The 19,879-nt window shown below is 41.8% G+C and overlaps 1 protein-coding gene across 1 annotated transcript; it reads right to left on the bottom strand.

Annotated features, from left to right (window-relative positions):
• Positions 1-593: 593 nt before the first annotated feature.
• On the bottom strand, positions 594-18,632 carry gabrg1 (gamma-aminobutyric acid type A receptor subunit gamma1). The gene is made up of 9 exons (XM_068339306.1): positions 18,604-18,632; positions 18,249-18,409; positions 14,495-14,562; positions 13,404-13,624; positions 13,036-13,118; positions 9,150-9,287; positions 7,552-7,704; positions 976-1,178; positions 594-875 (listed from the first exon to the last, which is right to left on the bottom strand). The coding sequence occupies exons 1-9, from the start codon at positions 18,630-18,632 to the stop codon at positions 594-596; spliced, it is 1,338 nt and encodes a 445-aa protein (XP_068195407.1).
• Positions 18,633-19,879: the final 1,247 nt, after the last annotated feature.

The raw sequence follows: 19,879 nt of genomic DNA, 5'->3' as shown, positions 1-19,879 counted from the left end.
ATAGGCATCCATCCATCCATCCATACATACATACATCCATACATACATACATCTGTCCATACATCCATCTACCCATCCATCCACCCATCCATCTCGGTAGCAGCCCAAGTGGGGTATTTTCAGGTCTGACTGCAAGATCTGGAGATCCAGCAAAACTTCTATATACAGTGTAGATGCAGCCAGTTGTACATCTGACCCAGGGTCCTCTCCCAGTTGGAAGTGCCTGGAAAGCCCACAGAGGGAGGTCACCAGGAAGCAATGCAATCAATCTCAAAATGAAACCGTGGATAAAGCAGCTCAAATTACATTAGAGAACAGATGAGGCAACCGTGAATGTTCCTGTACTGGCCAGTAGTTGAAGAGGTGATTTGTTGTGGGAAAAGATCTTGGACAAGATATGAGGACATTGTTTTGTGTGTAGTCTTAAAACTTGAATTGAATAAACAAAGAATGGCCATTAACATATTCTCTTTTGACTTCTGTATTTTTTTTTGCCATATGCTACGTAGCTATTTTTGCTACAAGAGCAGTTTCACTTTTGTGAAATTGTTGCAGATATCACACTTAAGTCAGCTATTTTTAGGTTACTGGTGTTACAGGTAGAGATAACCTATCCAATAAACCAGATTGAAAAGACCAAAAGCAGTGGGGAAAAATATTCGGGAGTAAGAATCAATCTTGGAAACCCGGACATGCATCCTATTTTCACGCCAGGCACCTGAGCGACAGTCATCAAAGCAGCAGAAGAAGCTTGTACAGTCTTTTCCATCCAAGCACTCATAAGAATAGTCACTATCTTCATGATAGGGCACAATGTTGTTCACCTGTAGCAGTGATGTTCCAGGTCGAATATTCACCATCATGCAGGACGCTTTCTACCATAAAATAAAGGACAACACACGGGTATGTCAGTCACAATCACCATTAAAAGAGCTTAAAGGAAAGTTACTTTTTTTCAAATTATTAAGTTGGTACCTGTGCATTGTTGTTGGCTTTCGCTTTTTTGCTCTGCCTGTTGCTGGTGAAGTAGTGCAGAGTGCCATACTCCATGAGTGCAGCGAAGGTGAATATGAAGCAGACAGAGACAAATAGGTCCATGGCGGTGACATAGGAAACCTTAGGAAGGGATTTTCTAGAAATGGTGCTGAGCGTTGTCATGGTGAGAACCGTGGTGATACCTAGACAGATGGAGACTACCTCGTAAATATTCTTCCCTGGTAAAGATGTAACAATCATAGAACAAATAAGTAAAATTCAACAGCGAAAGACGTGTGAATTGTGTGTTTTCGTTTGTTGTCATGTCCTTTTTTAGGTGTTAGTTTGTTAGCACTTATTCTGTGTGAGATCCTTGTTTTTTGTACTGTATATATGTACAGTATATATACACACACACACACACACACACACACACACACACACACACACACACACACACACACACACACACACACACACACACACACACACACACACACACACACACACACACACACACACACACACAGTATATACTGTGTTGGTCAAAAGTTTACATACAGTACACTTGTAAGGAATATAATGTCATGGCTGTCTTGAGTTTCCAGTTATTTCTACAACTCTGATTTTTATCTGATATAGTCATTGGAAAAGATCCTTCTTTGTCACAAAAAACATTCATTAAGTTTGGTTCTTTTACGATTTTATTATGGGTAAACTGAAAATGTGACCAAATCTGCTGGGTCAAAAATGTACATACAGGAACATGAAAGAGCAATTTTGGAAACTTAGAAAGTTGTGTCAATGACATGAGCTTCATAGCATGGCCTCTTAACTTCTTCTGTTAAGTTATCTCGTATTTACTCTGTTCTTCTTCTTCTTCTTTTCCTTTCGGCTTTTCCCTTCAGGGGTCGCCACAGCGAATCAATTTCCTCCATCTAGCTCTGTCCTTTGAATCCTCTTCTCTCACACCAACTACCTTCATGTCTTCCCTCATTACATCCATAAACCTCCTCTTTGGTCTTCCTCTAGGCCTCCTGCCTGGCAGTTCAAAACTCAGCATCCTTCTACCAATATATTCACTATCTCTCCTCTGGACATGTCCAAACCATCTCAGTCTGGCCTCTCTGACTTTATCTCCAAAACCTCTAACATGTGCTGTCCCTCTGATGTACTCATTCCTGATCCTATCCTTCCTGGTCACTCCCAGAGAGAACCTCAGCATCTTCATCTCTGCTACCTCTAGCTCTGTCTCCTGTCTTTTCTTCAGTGACACTGTCTCTAGACCAAACAACATCGCTGGTCTCACCACAGTTTTGTACACCTTTCCCTTCATTTTAGCTGAAACTCTTCTATCACACATCACACCTGACACTTTCCTCCACCCGTTCCATCCTGCCTGGACACGCTTCTTCACCTCTTTTCCACACTCTCCATTGCTCTGGACTGTTGAGCCTAAGTACTTAAAATCCTCCACCTTCTTGATCTCTTCTCCCTCTAACCTCACTATTCCACTTGGCTCCCTCTCATTCACACACATGTACTCTGTCTTACTGCGGCTAACCTTCATTCCTCTCCTTTCCAGGACAAACCTCCACCTCTCTAGCTTCTCCTCCACCTGTTCCCTGCTCTCACTACAGATCACAATGTCATCTGCAAACATCATAGTCCATGGCGATTCCTGTCTAACCTCGTCTGTCAGCCTGTCCATCACCATGGCAAACAAGAAGGGGCTCAGAGCTGATCCCTGATGCAGTCCCACCTCCACCTTGAACTCCTCTGTCACACCTACAGCACACCTCACCACTGTCTTACAGTCTTCATACATGTCCTGCACCATTCTAACATACTTCTCTGCCACTCCAGACTTCCTCATACAATACCACAGTTCCTCTCTGGGCACCCTGTCATAAGCTTTCTCCAGATCTACAAAAACACAATGCAGCTCCCTCTGGCCTTCTCTGTACTTCTCTATCAACATCCTCAAAGCAAATACTGCATCTGTAGTACTCTTTTTTGGCATGAAACCATACTGCTGCTCACAAATGTTCACTTCTGCCCTTAGTCTAGCTTCCACTACTCTCTCCCATAACTTCATTGTATGGCTCATCAGCTTTATTCCTCTGTAGTTGCCACAACTCTGCACATCTCCCTTGTTCTTAAAAATGGGCACCAGCACACTTCTCCTCCATTCCTCAGGCATCTTCTCATTATCTAAGATCCTGTTGAACAACCCAGTCAGAAACTCTACCGCCACCTCTCCTAGACACTTCCATACCTCTATAGGTATATCATCAGGACCGACTGCCTTTCCACTCTTCATCCTCTTCAATGCCCTCCTCACTTCATCCTGACTAATCTTTGCTACATCCTGGTCCACAACAGTCACCTGTTCTAATCTTTGTTCCCTCTCATTTTCCACGTTCATCAACTCTTCAAAGTACTCTTTCCATCTTCCCATCACACTACTGGCACCTGTCAATAGACGTCCATCCCTATCCTTAATCACCCTAACCTGCTGCACGTCCTTCCCATCTCTATCTCTCTGTCTTGCCAACCGGTATAGATCAGTCTCTCCCTCCTTACTGTCCAACCTAGCATACAAGTCATCATAAGCTTCTTGTTTGGCCTTTGCTACCTCTACCTTCACCTTACGCTGCATCTCCCTGTACTCCTGTCTACTCTCCTCAGTCCTCTCAGTGTCCCACTTCCTCTTGGCTAACCTCTTTCTCTGTATACACTCCTGTACCTCCTCATTCCACCACCAAGTCTCTTTATCTACTTTCCTTCCAGATGACACACCAAGTACTCTCCTACCTGTCTCCCTGATCACATTAGCTGTAGTTGTCCAGTCATCTGGAAGCACCTCCTGACCACCCAGAGCCTGTCTTAACTCCTTCCTAAAAGTCCTGCAACACTCTTCCTTTTTCAGCTTCCACCATTTTGTCTTCTGCTCTGCCTTTGCCCTCTTCATCTTCCTCACCACCAGAGTCATCCTACACACCACCATCCTATGCTGTTTGGCTACACTCTCACCTACCACTACTTTGCAGTCACTGATCTCTTTCAGGTTACACCGTCTACACAAGATGTAGTCTACCTGTGTGCTCCTACCGCCACTCTTATAGGTCACTCTATGTTCCTGCCTCTTCTGGAAGAAAGTATTCACTACAGCCATTTCCATCCTTTTTGCAAAGTCAACTACCATCTGTCCTTCTGCGTTCCTCTCCTGGATACCAAACCTGCCCATCACCTCCTCATCACCTCTGTTTCCTGCACCAACATGTCCATTGAAGTCTGCTCCAATGACAACTCTCTCACTTCTAGGCATGCTCTGCATCACTTCATCAAGGTCCGACCAGAATTTCTCCTTCTCCTCCAGCTCACATCCTACCTGTGGAGCATACCCGCTAACAACATTGAACATCACACCTTCGATTTCTAGCTTCAGACTCATCACTCTATCTGACACTCTTTTTACCTCCAGGACATTCCTAACAAACTCCTCCTTCAAGATAACTCCTACTCCATTTCTCTTCCCATCTACACCATGATAGAACAACTTGAACCCTGCTCCTAAACTTCTAGCCTTGCTACCTTTCCACCTGGTCTCCTGGACACACAGTATGTCTACCTTCCTCCTCTGCATCATGTCAACCAACTCTCTACCTTTTCCTGTCATAGTTCCAACATTCAACGTCCCTACTCTCAGTCCTATACTCTTGGGGTTCCTCTTCTCTTTCTTCGTGCGAACGCACTTTCCTCCTCTCCTTCTTCGACCAACAGTAATCCAATTTCCACCGGCGCCCTGTAGGTCAACAGCGCCGATGGCGGTCGTTGTTAACCTGGGCCTCGACCGATCCGGTATGGAAGATATAGGTTTGATTCGCATCTTTGATTTGGCAAAAGTTTTACGCCGGATGCCCTTCCTGACGCAACCCTCTGTATTTATCCGGGCTTGGGACCGGCACAATAAGACACTGGCTTGTGTCCTCTTGCGGCTACATTTCGTATTTACTCTGTTATATTCCTTTATTCTCTGTACTACATAACATGACAATATAAATGTTTATATCTGTGTTTGAGTGTCTTGCTGTGTATTGAGTTATTTTTTCAGGGAGGCAGCAGCAGCAATGGGATCACCGGAGTGATAGCAGAAGGTCCCTTGACCAGGATATGACCTCTGAACTGCTAATAAGGAATGTACCTGGTTTTGTTTTTAAAGGAGAGGATGCTGTAAACAGAAGGATTTATTACTCTTTTATGGCATTATGCCACAGGTGTTGTTTTACTGTTCTGCCCCCCCTCCTTTAGACAAATTAGGGAACGCCCCAAGATAATAAAAAGGAGGTTTCGGCAGAGACATGATGAGAACGGGTTGGAGATCTGTAACTGATCACATCTCTGTCCGTTCTCCTCGCGAGTAAAAAATATAATTATTGTCTTCTCCTTTTTGTGAGTGTGTTTTAAATGTTTTAGGTTGCTTGAACCTGAAAATGAGTGACTAAAGCGGGTGACTTCTCTGAGGCCATTTAAAAAGGGCTCATTGGATAAAAACACCCACAAACGCTACAATGGGAAAGTCAAAGTAGCTCGGCACAGCACTGAAAAAGAGAATCATTGACTTGAACAAGTCAGGAAAGTCACTTGGAGCCATTTCAAAGCAGCTGCAGGTTCCAAGAGCAACAGTGCAAACAATTGTTTGTAAGTATAAAGTGCATGGCACTGTTTTGTCACTGCCATGATCAGGAAGAAAACGCAAGCTTTCACCTGCTGCTGAGAGAAAACTGGTCATGAGGATGAAGAGTCAACCCAGGAGCACCAAAAAGCAGATCTGCCAAGAATTAGAATCTGCTGGAACACAGGTGTCAGTGTCCACAGTCAAGTGTGTTTTGCATTGCCATGGACTGAGAGGCTGCCGTGCAAGAAGGAAGCCCTTGCTCCAAAAGCGGCACCTTAAGGATTGACTAAAGTTTTCTGCTGATCACATGGACAAAGATAAGACTTTCTGGAGGAAGGTTCTGTGGTCAGATGAAACAAAGATTGAGCTGTTTGGCCACAATGCCCAGCAATATGGTTGGAGGAGATAAGGTGAGGCCTTTAACACCAAGAACACCATGCCTTCCATCAAGCACGTTGGTGGTAGTATTATTCTGTGGGGCTGTTTTGCTGCCAATGGAACTGGTGTTTTACAGAGAGTCAATGGGACAATGAAGAAGGAGGATTACCTTCAAATTCTTCAAGAAAACCCAAAGTCATCAGCCCGAAGGTTGGGTCATGGACGCAGTTGGGTGTTCCAACAGGACAATGACCCCAAAAACACATCAAAAGTGGTAGTGGAATAGCTAAATCAGGCTAGAATTAAGGTTTTAGAATGGCCTTCCCAAAAGTCCTGACTTAAACCCCATTGAGAACCTGTGGACAATGCTGAAGGAGCAAGTCCATGTCAGAAAGGCAACAAATTTAACTGAACTGCAGCAATTCTGTCAAGAGGAGTGGTCAAAGGTTCAACCTGAAACTTGCCAGAAGCTTGTGGATGGCAACCAAAAGCGCCTAATTGAAGTAAAAATGGCCAAGGGACATGAAACCAAATATTAGCATTGCTATATGTATATTCTTGACCCAGCTGATTTGGTCACATTTCCAGTTTACCCATAATAAAGTCATAAAAGAATCAAACTTCATGATTGTATTTTGTGACAAAGAAGTATCTGTTCCAATCATTCTATCAGAGAAAAATCAGCTTTGTAGAAATAACGTGTATGTAAACTTTTGACCACTTCTTATGCCAATATTATATTAGCATAAAAAGGAACCCTGAAAAAACCCTCTATTTATTATTTAATCTTTCATTAATTGCATTGACATGTTCATTCCTTCATCTTCCGAACCACTTTATCCGCCGTAGCGGGTCACGGAAAGCTGGAGCATATCCCAGCTGTCTTAGGGCGTGATGCGGGGGAAACTCCGGGTGCAACGCCAGTGCACCACGGAGCCACACAAAGGCAGACAACCATGCACACTCACACACTATGGTCAATTTGGAACAGCCAATTAACCTGAAGCGCATGTTTTTGGAGGTGGGAGGAAGCCGGAGAACCCATAGAACCCACGCAGACATGCAAACTCCGCACAAAGCGGGACTTGAACCCGGAACCGCTTTGCTTTGCAACGACAGGGCTACCCACTGCGCCACAGTGCTGCCCTGCAGTGACATGTTTTTGGGACAATTAACACTTTCTTTTATAGCCAGAATTTTGTGACAGTGGCCTTACTTCAGAGACTGATGCTGATGACCAACAGAAGAAGAAGAACGAAGAAACACACCTTTATAGTGACCGGGAGGTGAGCTGACACTTCCCGCTGTCAGCTCACACAGCAAAGATGGCTGGCAGAAGCGGGAATTGAACCGCTGATGCCTGATCATACAGTAAGGCGTCCGCTCTACCACTGAGCCACTGCTGCCCAAATGTATTTTAGTTTTTTATATTACTTTTTATTTTTTTCATTTATTTTTGCATTTTAAAGAGCATGGAAAATTTGATACCTGTTCTATTAAATGAGAACATAACTAACCTAGTGACGTGCGGGCTGGGACCGCATCCTTGTTGATCCAGAAGGACACCCAGGATAACACCACAATCATACTGCATGGAATGTAGGTCTGGATGGTGAAGTAGCCCATTCTCCGACTCAGGTCAAAAAAGATGGTCATTATTACATATTCCCCTAAAAGTTAAACAATATGATATGATAACATGATGAGATTAAAACATTTATAATAATAATTAATACAGGGAACAAAGACAAAAACAACAACGTGACAAAGTGATTTCAATAACCCATTGCAGGCTACCAAGCATACATGGTTATTCTTTCAGCTTTACTTTAGCTTTAATTTTCAATTTATTTCAACATTACCTACTTAATAAGGAAGTAGTGAACATGCATTGGAAAGTTGGATGCTTCACTTTGTGTCTTGGTCAGGAGATACACTTAAGCCCCACACACAATGACTGAGTGTTACTATACTGAATATCTGGGGTATGCAGTCGGAACTTCTAACATTTATCAAGGATATTACAAAATAACATTTAATGTCTGTAGAGTAAGGAATCAATAATAAAAGAAGCTATATGTTCATTTAAAAGTCATCACACAGCTGAAATCTGCTCAATTCATCCATTCATTACAGATCATTACCAAAATACAAATCAGCTAAGCATCTATTCAGACTATTTTTTTTTTCTTTTTTGAGTTTTTGAGCATTGAGGGGTGTTTTACTTTTAACTCATTGATGTCTTTTTTCAATATTGTTCAAAATTTTTTTTTTCCAGAGGTGCTTCTGTTTCCTCCAAAGGCCAAAGATGTGTGACAACGTGAATTTGAACATTACAAGTGGTCTTGAATCCAGTAAATTTACATAAATAAAAACAGATAAGACAAGGTATATTTTCCCACTAGATTCAAAATTGGAAACCAAGCGAGATGAGCAAATGAGACGGTAGTGGTGAAGTTGTTCATTAAACAATATTTAGTAAACAGAGTCAGAGGCAAAACTGTCTCATGGCATGAGTTGAGACAGAACACTTCATACTACTATCACATGTAACATTCTCAAACTGTTGCATCGTTATTCAAGTCTAAACTTATTTTAGCATAACCTACATCTTCACTTTCACCTTCAAACCTTCACAAAATATTAAACATTGTACTACTCAACTCTGGAACATTTGGGATTGTTTTTGCATCATGCAATAGCTGGTTGTAATTTTAGAAAGCATATTAATTTCAAGAGTAAGTAATAGTAATTTTAATGTGATTAAATTGTCAAATAAGTTGTTCATGAGACTGCAGTGGTAACAGATGAAGGAAACATGATATTGCAGTCACTCTTTGAATTCCCTAAATAATGATGCTTTGGTCTCAGAAAAGCAGATGATATGCAGAACATTCAGATGCTCCTAACGATCATGTCACTCAAGACAGGACTTGTATGCAAGCTGAAAGACTTGAGATCTAAAGATTATTGCTGAACATTTCTCTGATAACATTAATAGAACACAATAACAAATGTGCAATCAGTGTATTCAGCTGGAAATCTCATATGCGTTATGTAAAACTGAAAACTGACAAGAGGACTTAGGCAAATTACTGATTCCATATTCTCTCACCTGACTGAGTGTGTGCCACATCAGTGGTATTCCTTAATCCTACAAAGGCAAACTGGTAGAGCCTCCAGTACCGCTGGTCTGCCACCTCCACTGCCCTTTTCTGCCACCGATACATGATCTCATTCTTTGGATAACCATCTACAAAATCCCCACAATAGACACACATGATAGATAAATTAGTAGCCTTACTGATAGCTGTTATAAAGCTGCAATCAGAAAAAGGTTAAGGCCTGTCATTGTGTATAATGTACATAACATGGGAGCACTGCACCATGGGAAGGCAAAGTGGAGCATCGAAATGGCTTGACTGGGATTGCTGATGAAATTTCCTCAAATGAACATGGAATCTTAAAATACAATAATCTACACTACACTGTATAGAGTAGATGGACATTAGAAGTTGTTGGGAATACTATTCAAAAGTTGATATTATGAAATGTGTACAGTTATAAACTAGTGCTTGCATTCTCACAATACACAGTGAGGGGGAAATCTTTCAGAGGTTCTAACCTGCTTCATTCTTCATTCCCTCTAAGTGAATAAGGAAAGAAATTCCTTTTAATGAATTAAATTTAAATGTTTAAATTGGTATTAAAGTTTGTTGATTTTACTTACACAGGGAGGGATCTTCTTCACAAATGCTGAAAATATCCAAAACTACACTAAACACATATTGGATTTACTGTATAATACACATGATGACTGCTTCAAGTGACTTCCATTACTTAGGATTCTGACAAAGGCATCTGGATTTAGAACTTTAAGGCCATTCAAAGCAAAGCACATGAGTTGAGATTACAGAAATACTGCAGTATTTCTGTAATCTCAGAAATACTATAGTGTACTAGAGTATTTCTGTAATCTCAATTTTACTATTTTGTGGATTATTTTCCAAACCACAAATAGTAAAGTTTTGTGTTTGGGAAAATCATCGAGTCAAGTAAAGGTCTGAGTAGAGGTCACATGCTTTGTGTATCAATCACACCTGCATTGTTGTTGCTATATCAACAGACCTATACACAGAAGTTGCCTTCCCTATATGCTGCCTTTGTTTCTTTCCCTATATGCTGCCTTTGTTGTGAACATAACAAAGGCAGAACATGTTTTAGATTTTATATAGAGAGCCAGTGGAAGCATGATGGTCAGTGCAACACTGATGTTACACTGGCATGTAGTGGGACGTCTAACATACCCATAATGCACCCGCTTTCAGACAATTGACTAACAGAGCAAAAAACAACCATTAATCACTCTTACTGTACTGCAGCTGATCTCATTCTTTGCTCAGAGGCTACAGCCTCTCATACCATGTGTAGATATCTTCATTTGATCTACTAAATAACAGTCAAATATATACTAGATAATTTCTGTGTTTACAACTATGAGCTGTACGTAAAGTATGTGATGACAGTCCCCTCCTGCCTTTTGGGCTTGTTGCCAGATTTGCTCTCTTACTTTCTCTTCTGTAACCTTATAGACAAAATCAAAACATAGCCTTGTCATATCCTTATTACATTTCTACAAACAGAGAAGCTAAAACATCATTATTCGCACAACTGCAAGAACATGCATGCTGGAAGCAGGACATGCTCTTTTAGGCTCTGAATAACATAAAATTTCAAGCTTTTGTTGATGAGGCTATCATTGTTTGTGCTCATGATGACTTCATTTTGACTGTACTGGAACTGATATTTATCTTCATTTCAATGAAATGATCTTTGCAGTGACGTGCAGTCAGGGGATGTGCATCATGAAAGAAAAAAAATAAAAATGGAAGAAATAAATTAAATGAACTGTCCTGAACAGGAAGAAGCGGGCGTTGAGGAGTGGGAACGAGGAGGAGATGAGGAAGGCCCAGCAGGAAGTGAGACTGCCTGAGGGAGGCCAAGGAGGCGTACGGGAGGAAGCTGGAGAACCAGCTGAGGCGCAACCAGGTGTGGGAGGTCTGGAATGGGATGAGAACCATCACCGGACATGAGAAAGGGTGCAGCACTGTGGAGGGAAATAGTGAACGAGCAAATTAACTAAACAGCTCTTTCAATCAGTTCAGCTCCCCCACCACTCCTGGCTCCTCGTCCCAGGCCTCTTCCGGCCCTGCAGATTGCTCCGCTGATGCTCCCTCTTCCTGTGCTTCCTCTCCTTGAACCCCTGCCACTCCTCCCGAGCCCACTCCAAGAGCTCCTATGCTCAACGGCCCCACCTCAACCACTGGACTGCCAACCTCACCACGATCCCCTGCTCCTACCACGACCGAGACCGTCATCACTGCAGACCCGGTGATGACAACTCTGCGGAGGCTCTGTCCTTGTAAGGTGGATGGACCGGATCAGGTCAACAACAAGGGACAGAGCAGGATGTACTTCCTGAGGAGGGTGACCTCCTTCAACATCTGTCCTGAGTTCCTTCTCATGTCCTATCAGACCGTCGTTTCCAGTGTGCTGTCATAAGCCATTGTGTGTTGGGGTAGCGGAGCCAGGAAAAGAGACATGGACTATCTTAACAGACTCATCTAAAGAGCAGGCTCAGTGGTTGGGCAGAGCATGGACTCTGTGGAGATGCTTCTGGAGAGCAGGACCATGTCCAAAGTCAGGGCTATCATGAATAACACCAGCCACCCCCTGTACACCACCTTCCCCCAGCAGAGAAGCACCTTCAGCAGCAGATTGCTGTCACACAACGCCTCCACAGAGAGGCTGAGGTCCTCTTTCGTGCCCCGTGCCATCAGGGGGTACAATGACTCTCTGGGAAGTGGGGTGGAGGTGGCGAGGTCAGCACGCGGTTGAATGCAGGAGAGAGGATGGGATGTCAGCCTGTGCTGCAGTGTAGTGGGGCCAAGTTGTTATGATGTTGTGACATTGGATAGTGACATGCCTTACAATGTAAGAAGGGTGCAACTTACCCATCATGTTGGCCTCTTGCTATCTTCACTTTCACTTTTTATTCCAGTTTATACTGTTTATATTTTAGTTTAGTATATGTCCTGTTCGTGCTGTATGTGTCTGTTAGTGTAGTGTATGTCTTGTGGTATGTCCTGTCCTCTATCTATCTATCTATCTATCTATCTATCTATATATATATATATATATATATATATATATATATATATATATATATATACACACTGTATATCCAGTGATGTATATTGTTAAGTTATTTTACGTTTAATGTCAGCAATTTTAAGTTATTTTTACTCAAAATCGCTGAATTTTCACATTTACCGCTGAAATACTGAGAAGAGACCTGCGGTCAGGCACCAGCCAACCTAGCCTCACCACGGATTTGGCAATATTTCAACTAGCTGTGCTGGCAGCTATCCTGATCAGGAAGAAGTAGGCATTCAGAAGCAGGAAGGAGGAGGAGATGAGGAAGGCCCAGCAGGAAGTGAGACTCTGCCTGAGGGAGGCCAAGGAGGCGTTTGGGAGGAAGCTGGAGAACCAGCTGGTGTGCAACCAATTGGGATTGTACAACGTTCTTATCTACAGTCATGCCGTTCACCATCTACTGAACGTAATCCAGTATTCAACTATGGATAAGTACTTCATACAATCGTACGCATGTATACAAAAACATGCCAGCAAAATGCAAAATGCATGACACATATGATAGATGACACAGACAAAATGAAACATACTAGAACAGGGTGCATAATTAATACAGTCTGTCAGGTAAAATGTGACTGGATGACCTCACTCCACTGGTGGAGAAGATGATAGATTAGTACAGGTTTAGAGTGGACAGCCTCAAGCAGATTCGCCTTTTTGCAAGAAGTGATAGGCCCATGTCACAATGCCAACCCACAGAGAACCTCTCCAACTTGGCAAATTGCAGAAGTGGAATCTGAGATGATTGGTTCAAAATTCAGAGGGGGAATCTTTTGACCACCTACAGCTTGAAAACTCCAGTGGACACGAGTGCTCATCCATTGGAAAGTTATGCAGCTTAAGGTAACACTCCGCATTAATAGTCAACCTGCCAAAAACAGAATTGTGAAAGAGAGAAAGCAAATTTCAGCATTGTTTTTCCCTCTTAAATGTAACTGAACATATTATCAGTATTTCATGTTCTTTCTTTTATTATGCAAACACAAGCAGAGAAAAGATCATTACATGATGTGTTGACAAATTTGGAACACCTATTAGAGAGCTACATTATAAAAATACAGATGTACACATTAAATGTACACAAACAAGACAAGGGTTTTGTTTTTGTCTCCCACAACGGTTGTAAAACACGGTTACGCACCCAAGGTCTTACCTCAGTGTGTACATGACTCTCCCGTTTCTCCACAGCCTCAATAGGCGGTTGGGTGTGGTGATCCAGTGGGCATCGGATTTACGGGAATTCCTGAAGAAGGTGTCAGGTATCCATATTTTGCCTACCATATTACTGTTGAGCATCAGCAACCTCATTGAGCTGTTAAACTTGAGTCGACTATCATACCATGTCTGGGCAAAAAAGATATCAATGGTGTATTCCTGCAAAAGAGTTTGAAAAGTCCATAAATTGTATTGGTTATTATTTTAGAATTAACTTTAGGATTCAAATATTGGATGAATTGCCATTAATTTATCCTGTAGACCAGTGGTCCCCAACCCCTCAGCTGTGGATCGGTACCGGTCTGTGAATCAATTGGTACCAGACCGCACAAAAAGAATGCAGGACAAACATTACTGTTTCATTTCTCATCTGATTCTGAACAATGTTTTGATTTAAATGAGTGGATTCTCTCCTCCACATTTCTATGAATCATTCTTGAGGCTTGCTAAGATGCTTGCCTCGGTCACGTGACTACCTTCTGAAAGGGGCCACTCTGACTACTAACACAGAATACATTACCCAAGTTAGCAAAGCAAACACAAAACAAACGTTTTTGAAAAGTTTCTTTGGGCAGTGTAAAAGAGCCACTAGGAGACAGAAGAAGAACCTATGGCTTCAAAGAAAAAGAAAGCTGCAAAAACCAGTTTTTATGCTGATGGTATCATTTTATTTTGTTGTATTTATCCCCCACACCTTAAAGACTGATCCATGAAAATATTGTCAGACATTAAACTGGTCCATGGTGCAGAAAAGGTTGTGGGACCACTGGTGTAGAGTATCCTGCATTCAGCATTTTTGTGCAGATCTGAAAACATGTCTCCATAATGTCCTGAATCCAGTACATGGAATCACCGCTACACTTCAACTGCCCTTAGATTTCCTCGAAATAGTGAGTGTGCAAATTCAGTAACAGTGGGTCTCCCGCATGATTGTGTGTGTAGAGAGAGAGAGAGACAGACCTAGGTTCTTCCCAAGGGTGAAAACATAAATGAAGTGAAAAAGCACAGAGAAGTGAGAAGTGTTCTCACCATGTTGATGGGGTCCACTGGTCCAATGCTGTTGACATAAACTGCCGTCTCAATCACTGTTGGCCTCACTGAAACATAACAGCCAACAGACACTGTCAGGTTATCCTTATTTATGGTTTCTTGAATAATTTTGAGCCGTATAGATTTAATACACTGCTTTAATATTGTGAGATATGAAATCAGTGTATTTTTCATTTTTTTTACTTTAATTTATGCAAATCAGATACCCATTAAACATAGAATACACTTCCTCAGAAAATCCTTCCCAATGATTGTTATGGCATGGGACAGTAAAAGGGTTACTGCATCTACATGCTCATTATCTATAGAAGACTAACAAATGGTTTAAATCTGTACATGGAGCTGTCTGTACTATTACAGGCATGGAAAGCTATGCATATTCTGGTGGCATGAGGAACATAGATGATGTGAGCCACAGTGATGTGTTAACTTCTGTTAAAATAGTGCCTGTTGTCTGTTTCAGAGGAGACCTGGTCTTCTTTTTGTTAAGGAATTTGTCCTCCTGTTGCATTGTCATTGTCACTGTCACCCAATTCAACAGAATTAATTTTATGCTATCTAGGGGAGCCTGGATATTTGTGTCCGGACAGTGACTGTTCCATTGTTTTTTATAATAGCACCTGCGTACACAGAGAATGTTCTGCCACTACTCATCTGGAAGCAAACGTCAGCCATATCAGCTGTATCCCCGACCGCACTGCAAGAGTCAGCAAACTGCCATGCAGGACCGTGTTAGTAATTTCAGTGGACCGTGTTGTGAAGGGAACAGAGGGACCTTCTTATCTTTCACCACTGTGGTACAGGTAAGAGTTAAATCTGTGCTGACTGTTTGTGTTACTGTCCAACTCACCATTTACTGCTTTATCTAGTATTAGTGCTAGTATTCATTATGCAAAGAGAAGGTTTATGGATGTAGTGAAAAATGACACGAAGGTAGTTGGTGTGAGAGAAGAAGATGCAAAAGACAGGGTTAGATGTACATACAATTATTGCCCTGTAGTTATTATTTTTGATTATAACATAAAATTAATTAATAATGTAATTATCTTTTTATAATATTTTATATTGTAGTTTGTTAACAAAATTTGCTTTAACAGCACATGTTCACTTCAAGAATAGAATTTTGAACATACAGTAGAATTACAGATGTACAGGTGCACTGCAGAAAATTCAAATAGTGTGGAAAAGTTAGACTGAAAATTAAATTTTTGAATATTTCCCAATATCACTTAAAAACAGGATTTATACTAAGGTAAAGTCAAACTTGTAAATGTATGTTCACTGATGAACTCAATAATTGGTTGGGCTCCTTCTGTATGAATTACTGCATCAATGCAGCATGGAAGTTAGCATCCTGCAAGATATACATGAAAAACTTCATGTTCAAAAGCAATGAGCCAACCTGCTAGATATCAGAATAGAGGGACACTCTCTGTTCCAGGATCCAAAACATCACAGAGATGGATGCTCCCTCTACCTTCCTCTTCAGCCTGGGGAAGAAGCATGGACAGAACAAAGTAATCCACTCCCTGCTGTCTGACACAGGATGGGAACTGACTGACCCCGGCCAGATAAAGAGATGAACTGTGAGTTTCCACTCATCTCTATACACCAGAAAATATGAGGAGAATCATTTACTTTGTGAGGATTTCTGTGGTGAGCTACCTCAGCTCTCTGAAGAGACAACGGTAATTTACAGCTGGACCGACCACTGCAGATGGAGGAGTTCCATGTTGCTCTGCAAAGCATGCAGGGACGATGGTTCCTGGCATCGATGGTCTGGCCACTGAGTTTTACAAATCCTTCTGGGATATTTTTGCACTTGATATTTTAGATATTTTCAAGTACAGTCTGGCCTCTGCATGTTTGCCACTGTCCTGCCGTGAGGCTGTTGTTTCCCTTCTGCAAAAATAAAAGGAATTCTGCAGTACATCAATGGCTGGTGCCCTGAGTCACTCTTCTGGATTACAAAATGCTGTCCAAAGCTGATGGAAGCTACGGAGCAGGACATCCATCAGGATCAGGCCTGCTATGTGCCTGGCAGGTCCATGGCAGACAATGTTTACCCGATTCGTGCCGTTTTGGAGGTGTCAAACGCATGGGTATAATGAATATTGGGTGACACATCCCATCCGCTTTGCCAGCAGAACCGCCACCTTCAGATTACAGTTCATTCAGCAGTTTCTGAAAAACCTTGCTTGCATACTGACAACAAGAAACCCTGTATAAAAACAGTGTAAAAGCAATAAACAAAAAAGGGCTGTGTGACAGAGTGCCCTCTACATGGGCCAGTCAGCTGAGGGGAGATGGACCTGACACACAGAAGAGAGTTTTACAAACATCTCAAGAAAAGTGCAGCCAACCTCCAGGGGAGAATTTTACATGGTTCCATCACCTTCAGTGCTTTTATCTCTGTTTTTAACCCTGCTGTGTCAAACCAATGTCCCCATTGTCTCCTTCCACGTTTTTGGTGACTGTAGAGGCTTCCGGCGTGCTTTGCTCCTATAACAAATGTTCTTAATTTGTTCAGTGAAAATTTTAGCATCATAAGTTTTAGTTTTGGTGCAGTATAAAAAGAAGTTAATCAAACAAGTAGCAAATTTTAACTTAAACGTCGTTAAGCTAAACCAGCTATCTATGTAATCAGAAAGGATGAACTTTGAGGACAAAGCAGATTACAAAGCTGCCTCAGTTTTGTGCTGCAATGTCAGTTTTTATAAAATGACTTGAGTTTAGTTAGCATCACTCATTATTCAGTCTTCTTTTCATTACTACCTGTCCTGCTGTCCTTGCTTGTCTTGTTTCGTCTGTGGTTCATTCGAAGTAGTTAGTTCCAAATGAAATAGGGTAATCTTTCAAACAAGGCTGACATAGGGCATCTGTGGCTCAGTGATAGTAGTTGTCTGCTTATCAGATGGTCCTTGTTTCAATCCCCAGCCCTGCAGCCCACATGACGAAGTGTCCTTGGGCAAGATTCTAAAATCCAAATGGCTCCAGGTGGCTCTTCCACTGGTGTGTGAGTGATGGTGTGAATGGTTACGGGTCCGAAAGAGCAGGTGGTCCCTGTCAACACCAGTGCATCAAAGGGTGAATGCTGGCTAATACTGGCTATAGAGCTTTGAGTAGTCAGTCAGACCATCTATATAAGTAATAGTCCATTTTCCAATTACATCTACACAGTTATCTGCTGCAAGATCATTCAGCATAACATAACAAAAGTAATGTTTTTTTCCCCAATTTTGGAAAAAACCCTAAATACTCAGACATCCATCCATCCATCCATTTTCTTCCGCCGCAGCAGATCATGGGGAGCTGGAACCTATCCCAGCTGGCATAGGGTGTGAGGCGGGGGACACTCCTGGCACGACACCAGTGCGCCACGGAGCCACACACAAAGACAGACACCCACACAAACACACTCACTCCTATGGGCAAATTGGGACCGCGCAGTTAACCTGAAGCGCATGTTTTTGGAGGCGGGAGAACCCGAAGAGAACCCACGCAGACACGGGGAGAACATGCAAACTCTGCACAGAGCAGGACTCGAACATGGAACCGCTTTGTTGTGTGGCGACAGAGCTACCCACTGTGCCACCGTGCCGCCCAATACTCGGACAGTTCAGATAAAAAAATGTTAGCTTTTGATGAATCAGCAGTAATTCATTACTCATATAAAGCCATTTAATCTTCTTTTGAACTTTGAAATGTATTTTGAGATAGTAAACATGCTTGCCTCCAATATCAGGTCGCAGTTTGTTGTCATAGCCCTGCAGGAGCTTGTTTAAGATCAAAGTTACATCACTCTCATAGACCTTTGGAGAAAGAACCCAGGTCTTATTAATGGGAACATCTTCGTAGTCCTCTTCCACCTGTTTGCTGGGTCCAAGCGATGCACTGTGGAGCAGAAAAAATATGTAAACTATAAAAGGCGTACAGTTGTTTTATTATAATTAACTCTGTGTATGATAATACGTAATTCCAAAAATCCTCCAATGTATAACAATTGGAGGTTTTAATGGAACTTACATTCATGGATAAGTTAATTCATTGAAAATTTTCACAACATTAACAATATGTAGAGCCAGCACCTGTGTTTATGAGCCTCTTTACACAGCATTGCTCCATGATAACAAAGCAAGGTGCATGCAACGAACCATTTGACAATGAGTGCTGAACAGAAGAATGAGGATTGTGGAAAGGTGAAGGGACGAAGAGTCAAATAGTAAGCATCATTGTGCCCAGAAATTATAATGACAGCAGTACTACTGCCACTGAAGTTACAACAAAATCATAATGGAAGTCAGCCAAGTTGTCCATTTATAAACTATAACATTTAAAGGGACAGTAAAGTTAATTCTAAGTGACATATATGTTGTTCATCATTATGAAAAATAGAAGAAAAAATGATGTGTAGCATCATCCCCTTGGTCAGAAAAAGCTTAAAATCTGCGTTGCAGCAGCTTCCACATGCACTGGTCACGTGGGTGTCATATGTCACTGGCACCCAACATAGTTTGGCAGCCATAATGAAACAATGCAATCCATGTCGCGATTAACTCCAAAAATATCATGGTCACCTGCGCTGTGAACGGTTGTGTCAACAGAACATCAAGAAAACACAAAGACAAGGACCTATCGTTCTTTATAATACCTTCTGGGAAGCTAGGAAGGAGATGGAGAACACGGATAAACCGGGTCAAAATCACCAAGGATCCGAGGATCTGTCATGAGCACTTTACCTCAGTGGATTTCCAAAGAGATTTGAAGGTACGATCATTTTCGGACAACCCATAATATTTATTCTGAATTTGCCAGGTTTAGTGGATAATTAATTAATGTCTGGAGCTACTGGAGGTATCATATAAATGTTTTTATGACCAGATTATCGTGCGGTTATGGCACTTGTGAAAAGTAAACAATGTCAATGGACAGGTCATTTTACTAAGAAGATCTGTGACACTGAAATAAAACATACAAAAACAGCATGTCAGATCCTGATCCTAAATACAAGACATATTAATATAAACTAGAGCTGTTAAATTCCACACAGTCCACCAGTAACAAATGGCCACTAGCTCAATGCTAACATAATATGGAAAATGCCATTGACGGGCTAGCGCGTTAGCATCGGTAGCGGGATTAACTTTTCCATACACACAGTACACCAAAACGGCACATTAAAACTGGTTGGATATCTCTGTCAGAATGTGATTGAGATGAAGACACCTGGGGTGAGTCGCTAGATGGTTTACTGTGTGTATGGAAAAGTTAATCGTGCTACCGATGCTAACACGCTAGCCGGTCAATGGGATTTTCCATATTGTTAGCTTTGTGTTAACCGCCATTCATTACAGTTGGACTGTG

This window comes from Antennarius striatus, chromosome 17, assembly GCF_040054535.1.
Source record: "Antennarius striatus isolate MH-2024 chromosome 17, ASM4005453v1, whole genome shotgun sequence".
NCBI classification, from domain to species: Eukaryota; Metazoa; Chordata; class Actinopteri; order Lophiiformes; family Antennariidae; genus Antennarius; species Antennarius striatus.
This window is presented reverse-complemented; position numbering and strand designations above follow the sequence as displayed.

Bases quoted from the DNA above. Each gene is read 5' to 3' on its own strand.
- gabrg1 (XM_068339306.1), bottom strand. From the start codon at position 18,632: ATGCTGTGTAAAGAGGCTCATAAACACAG. The intron at 14,563-18,248 runs GCAAGCATGTTT...GTTATGTTTCAG, and splicing joins ACTGCGACCTGATATTGGAG to TGAGGCCAACAGTGATTGAG. The intron at 13,625-14,494 runs GTGAGAACACTT...ACTCTTTTGCAG, and splicing joins CAGTGGACCCCATCAACATG to GAATACACCATTGATATCTT.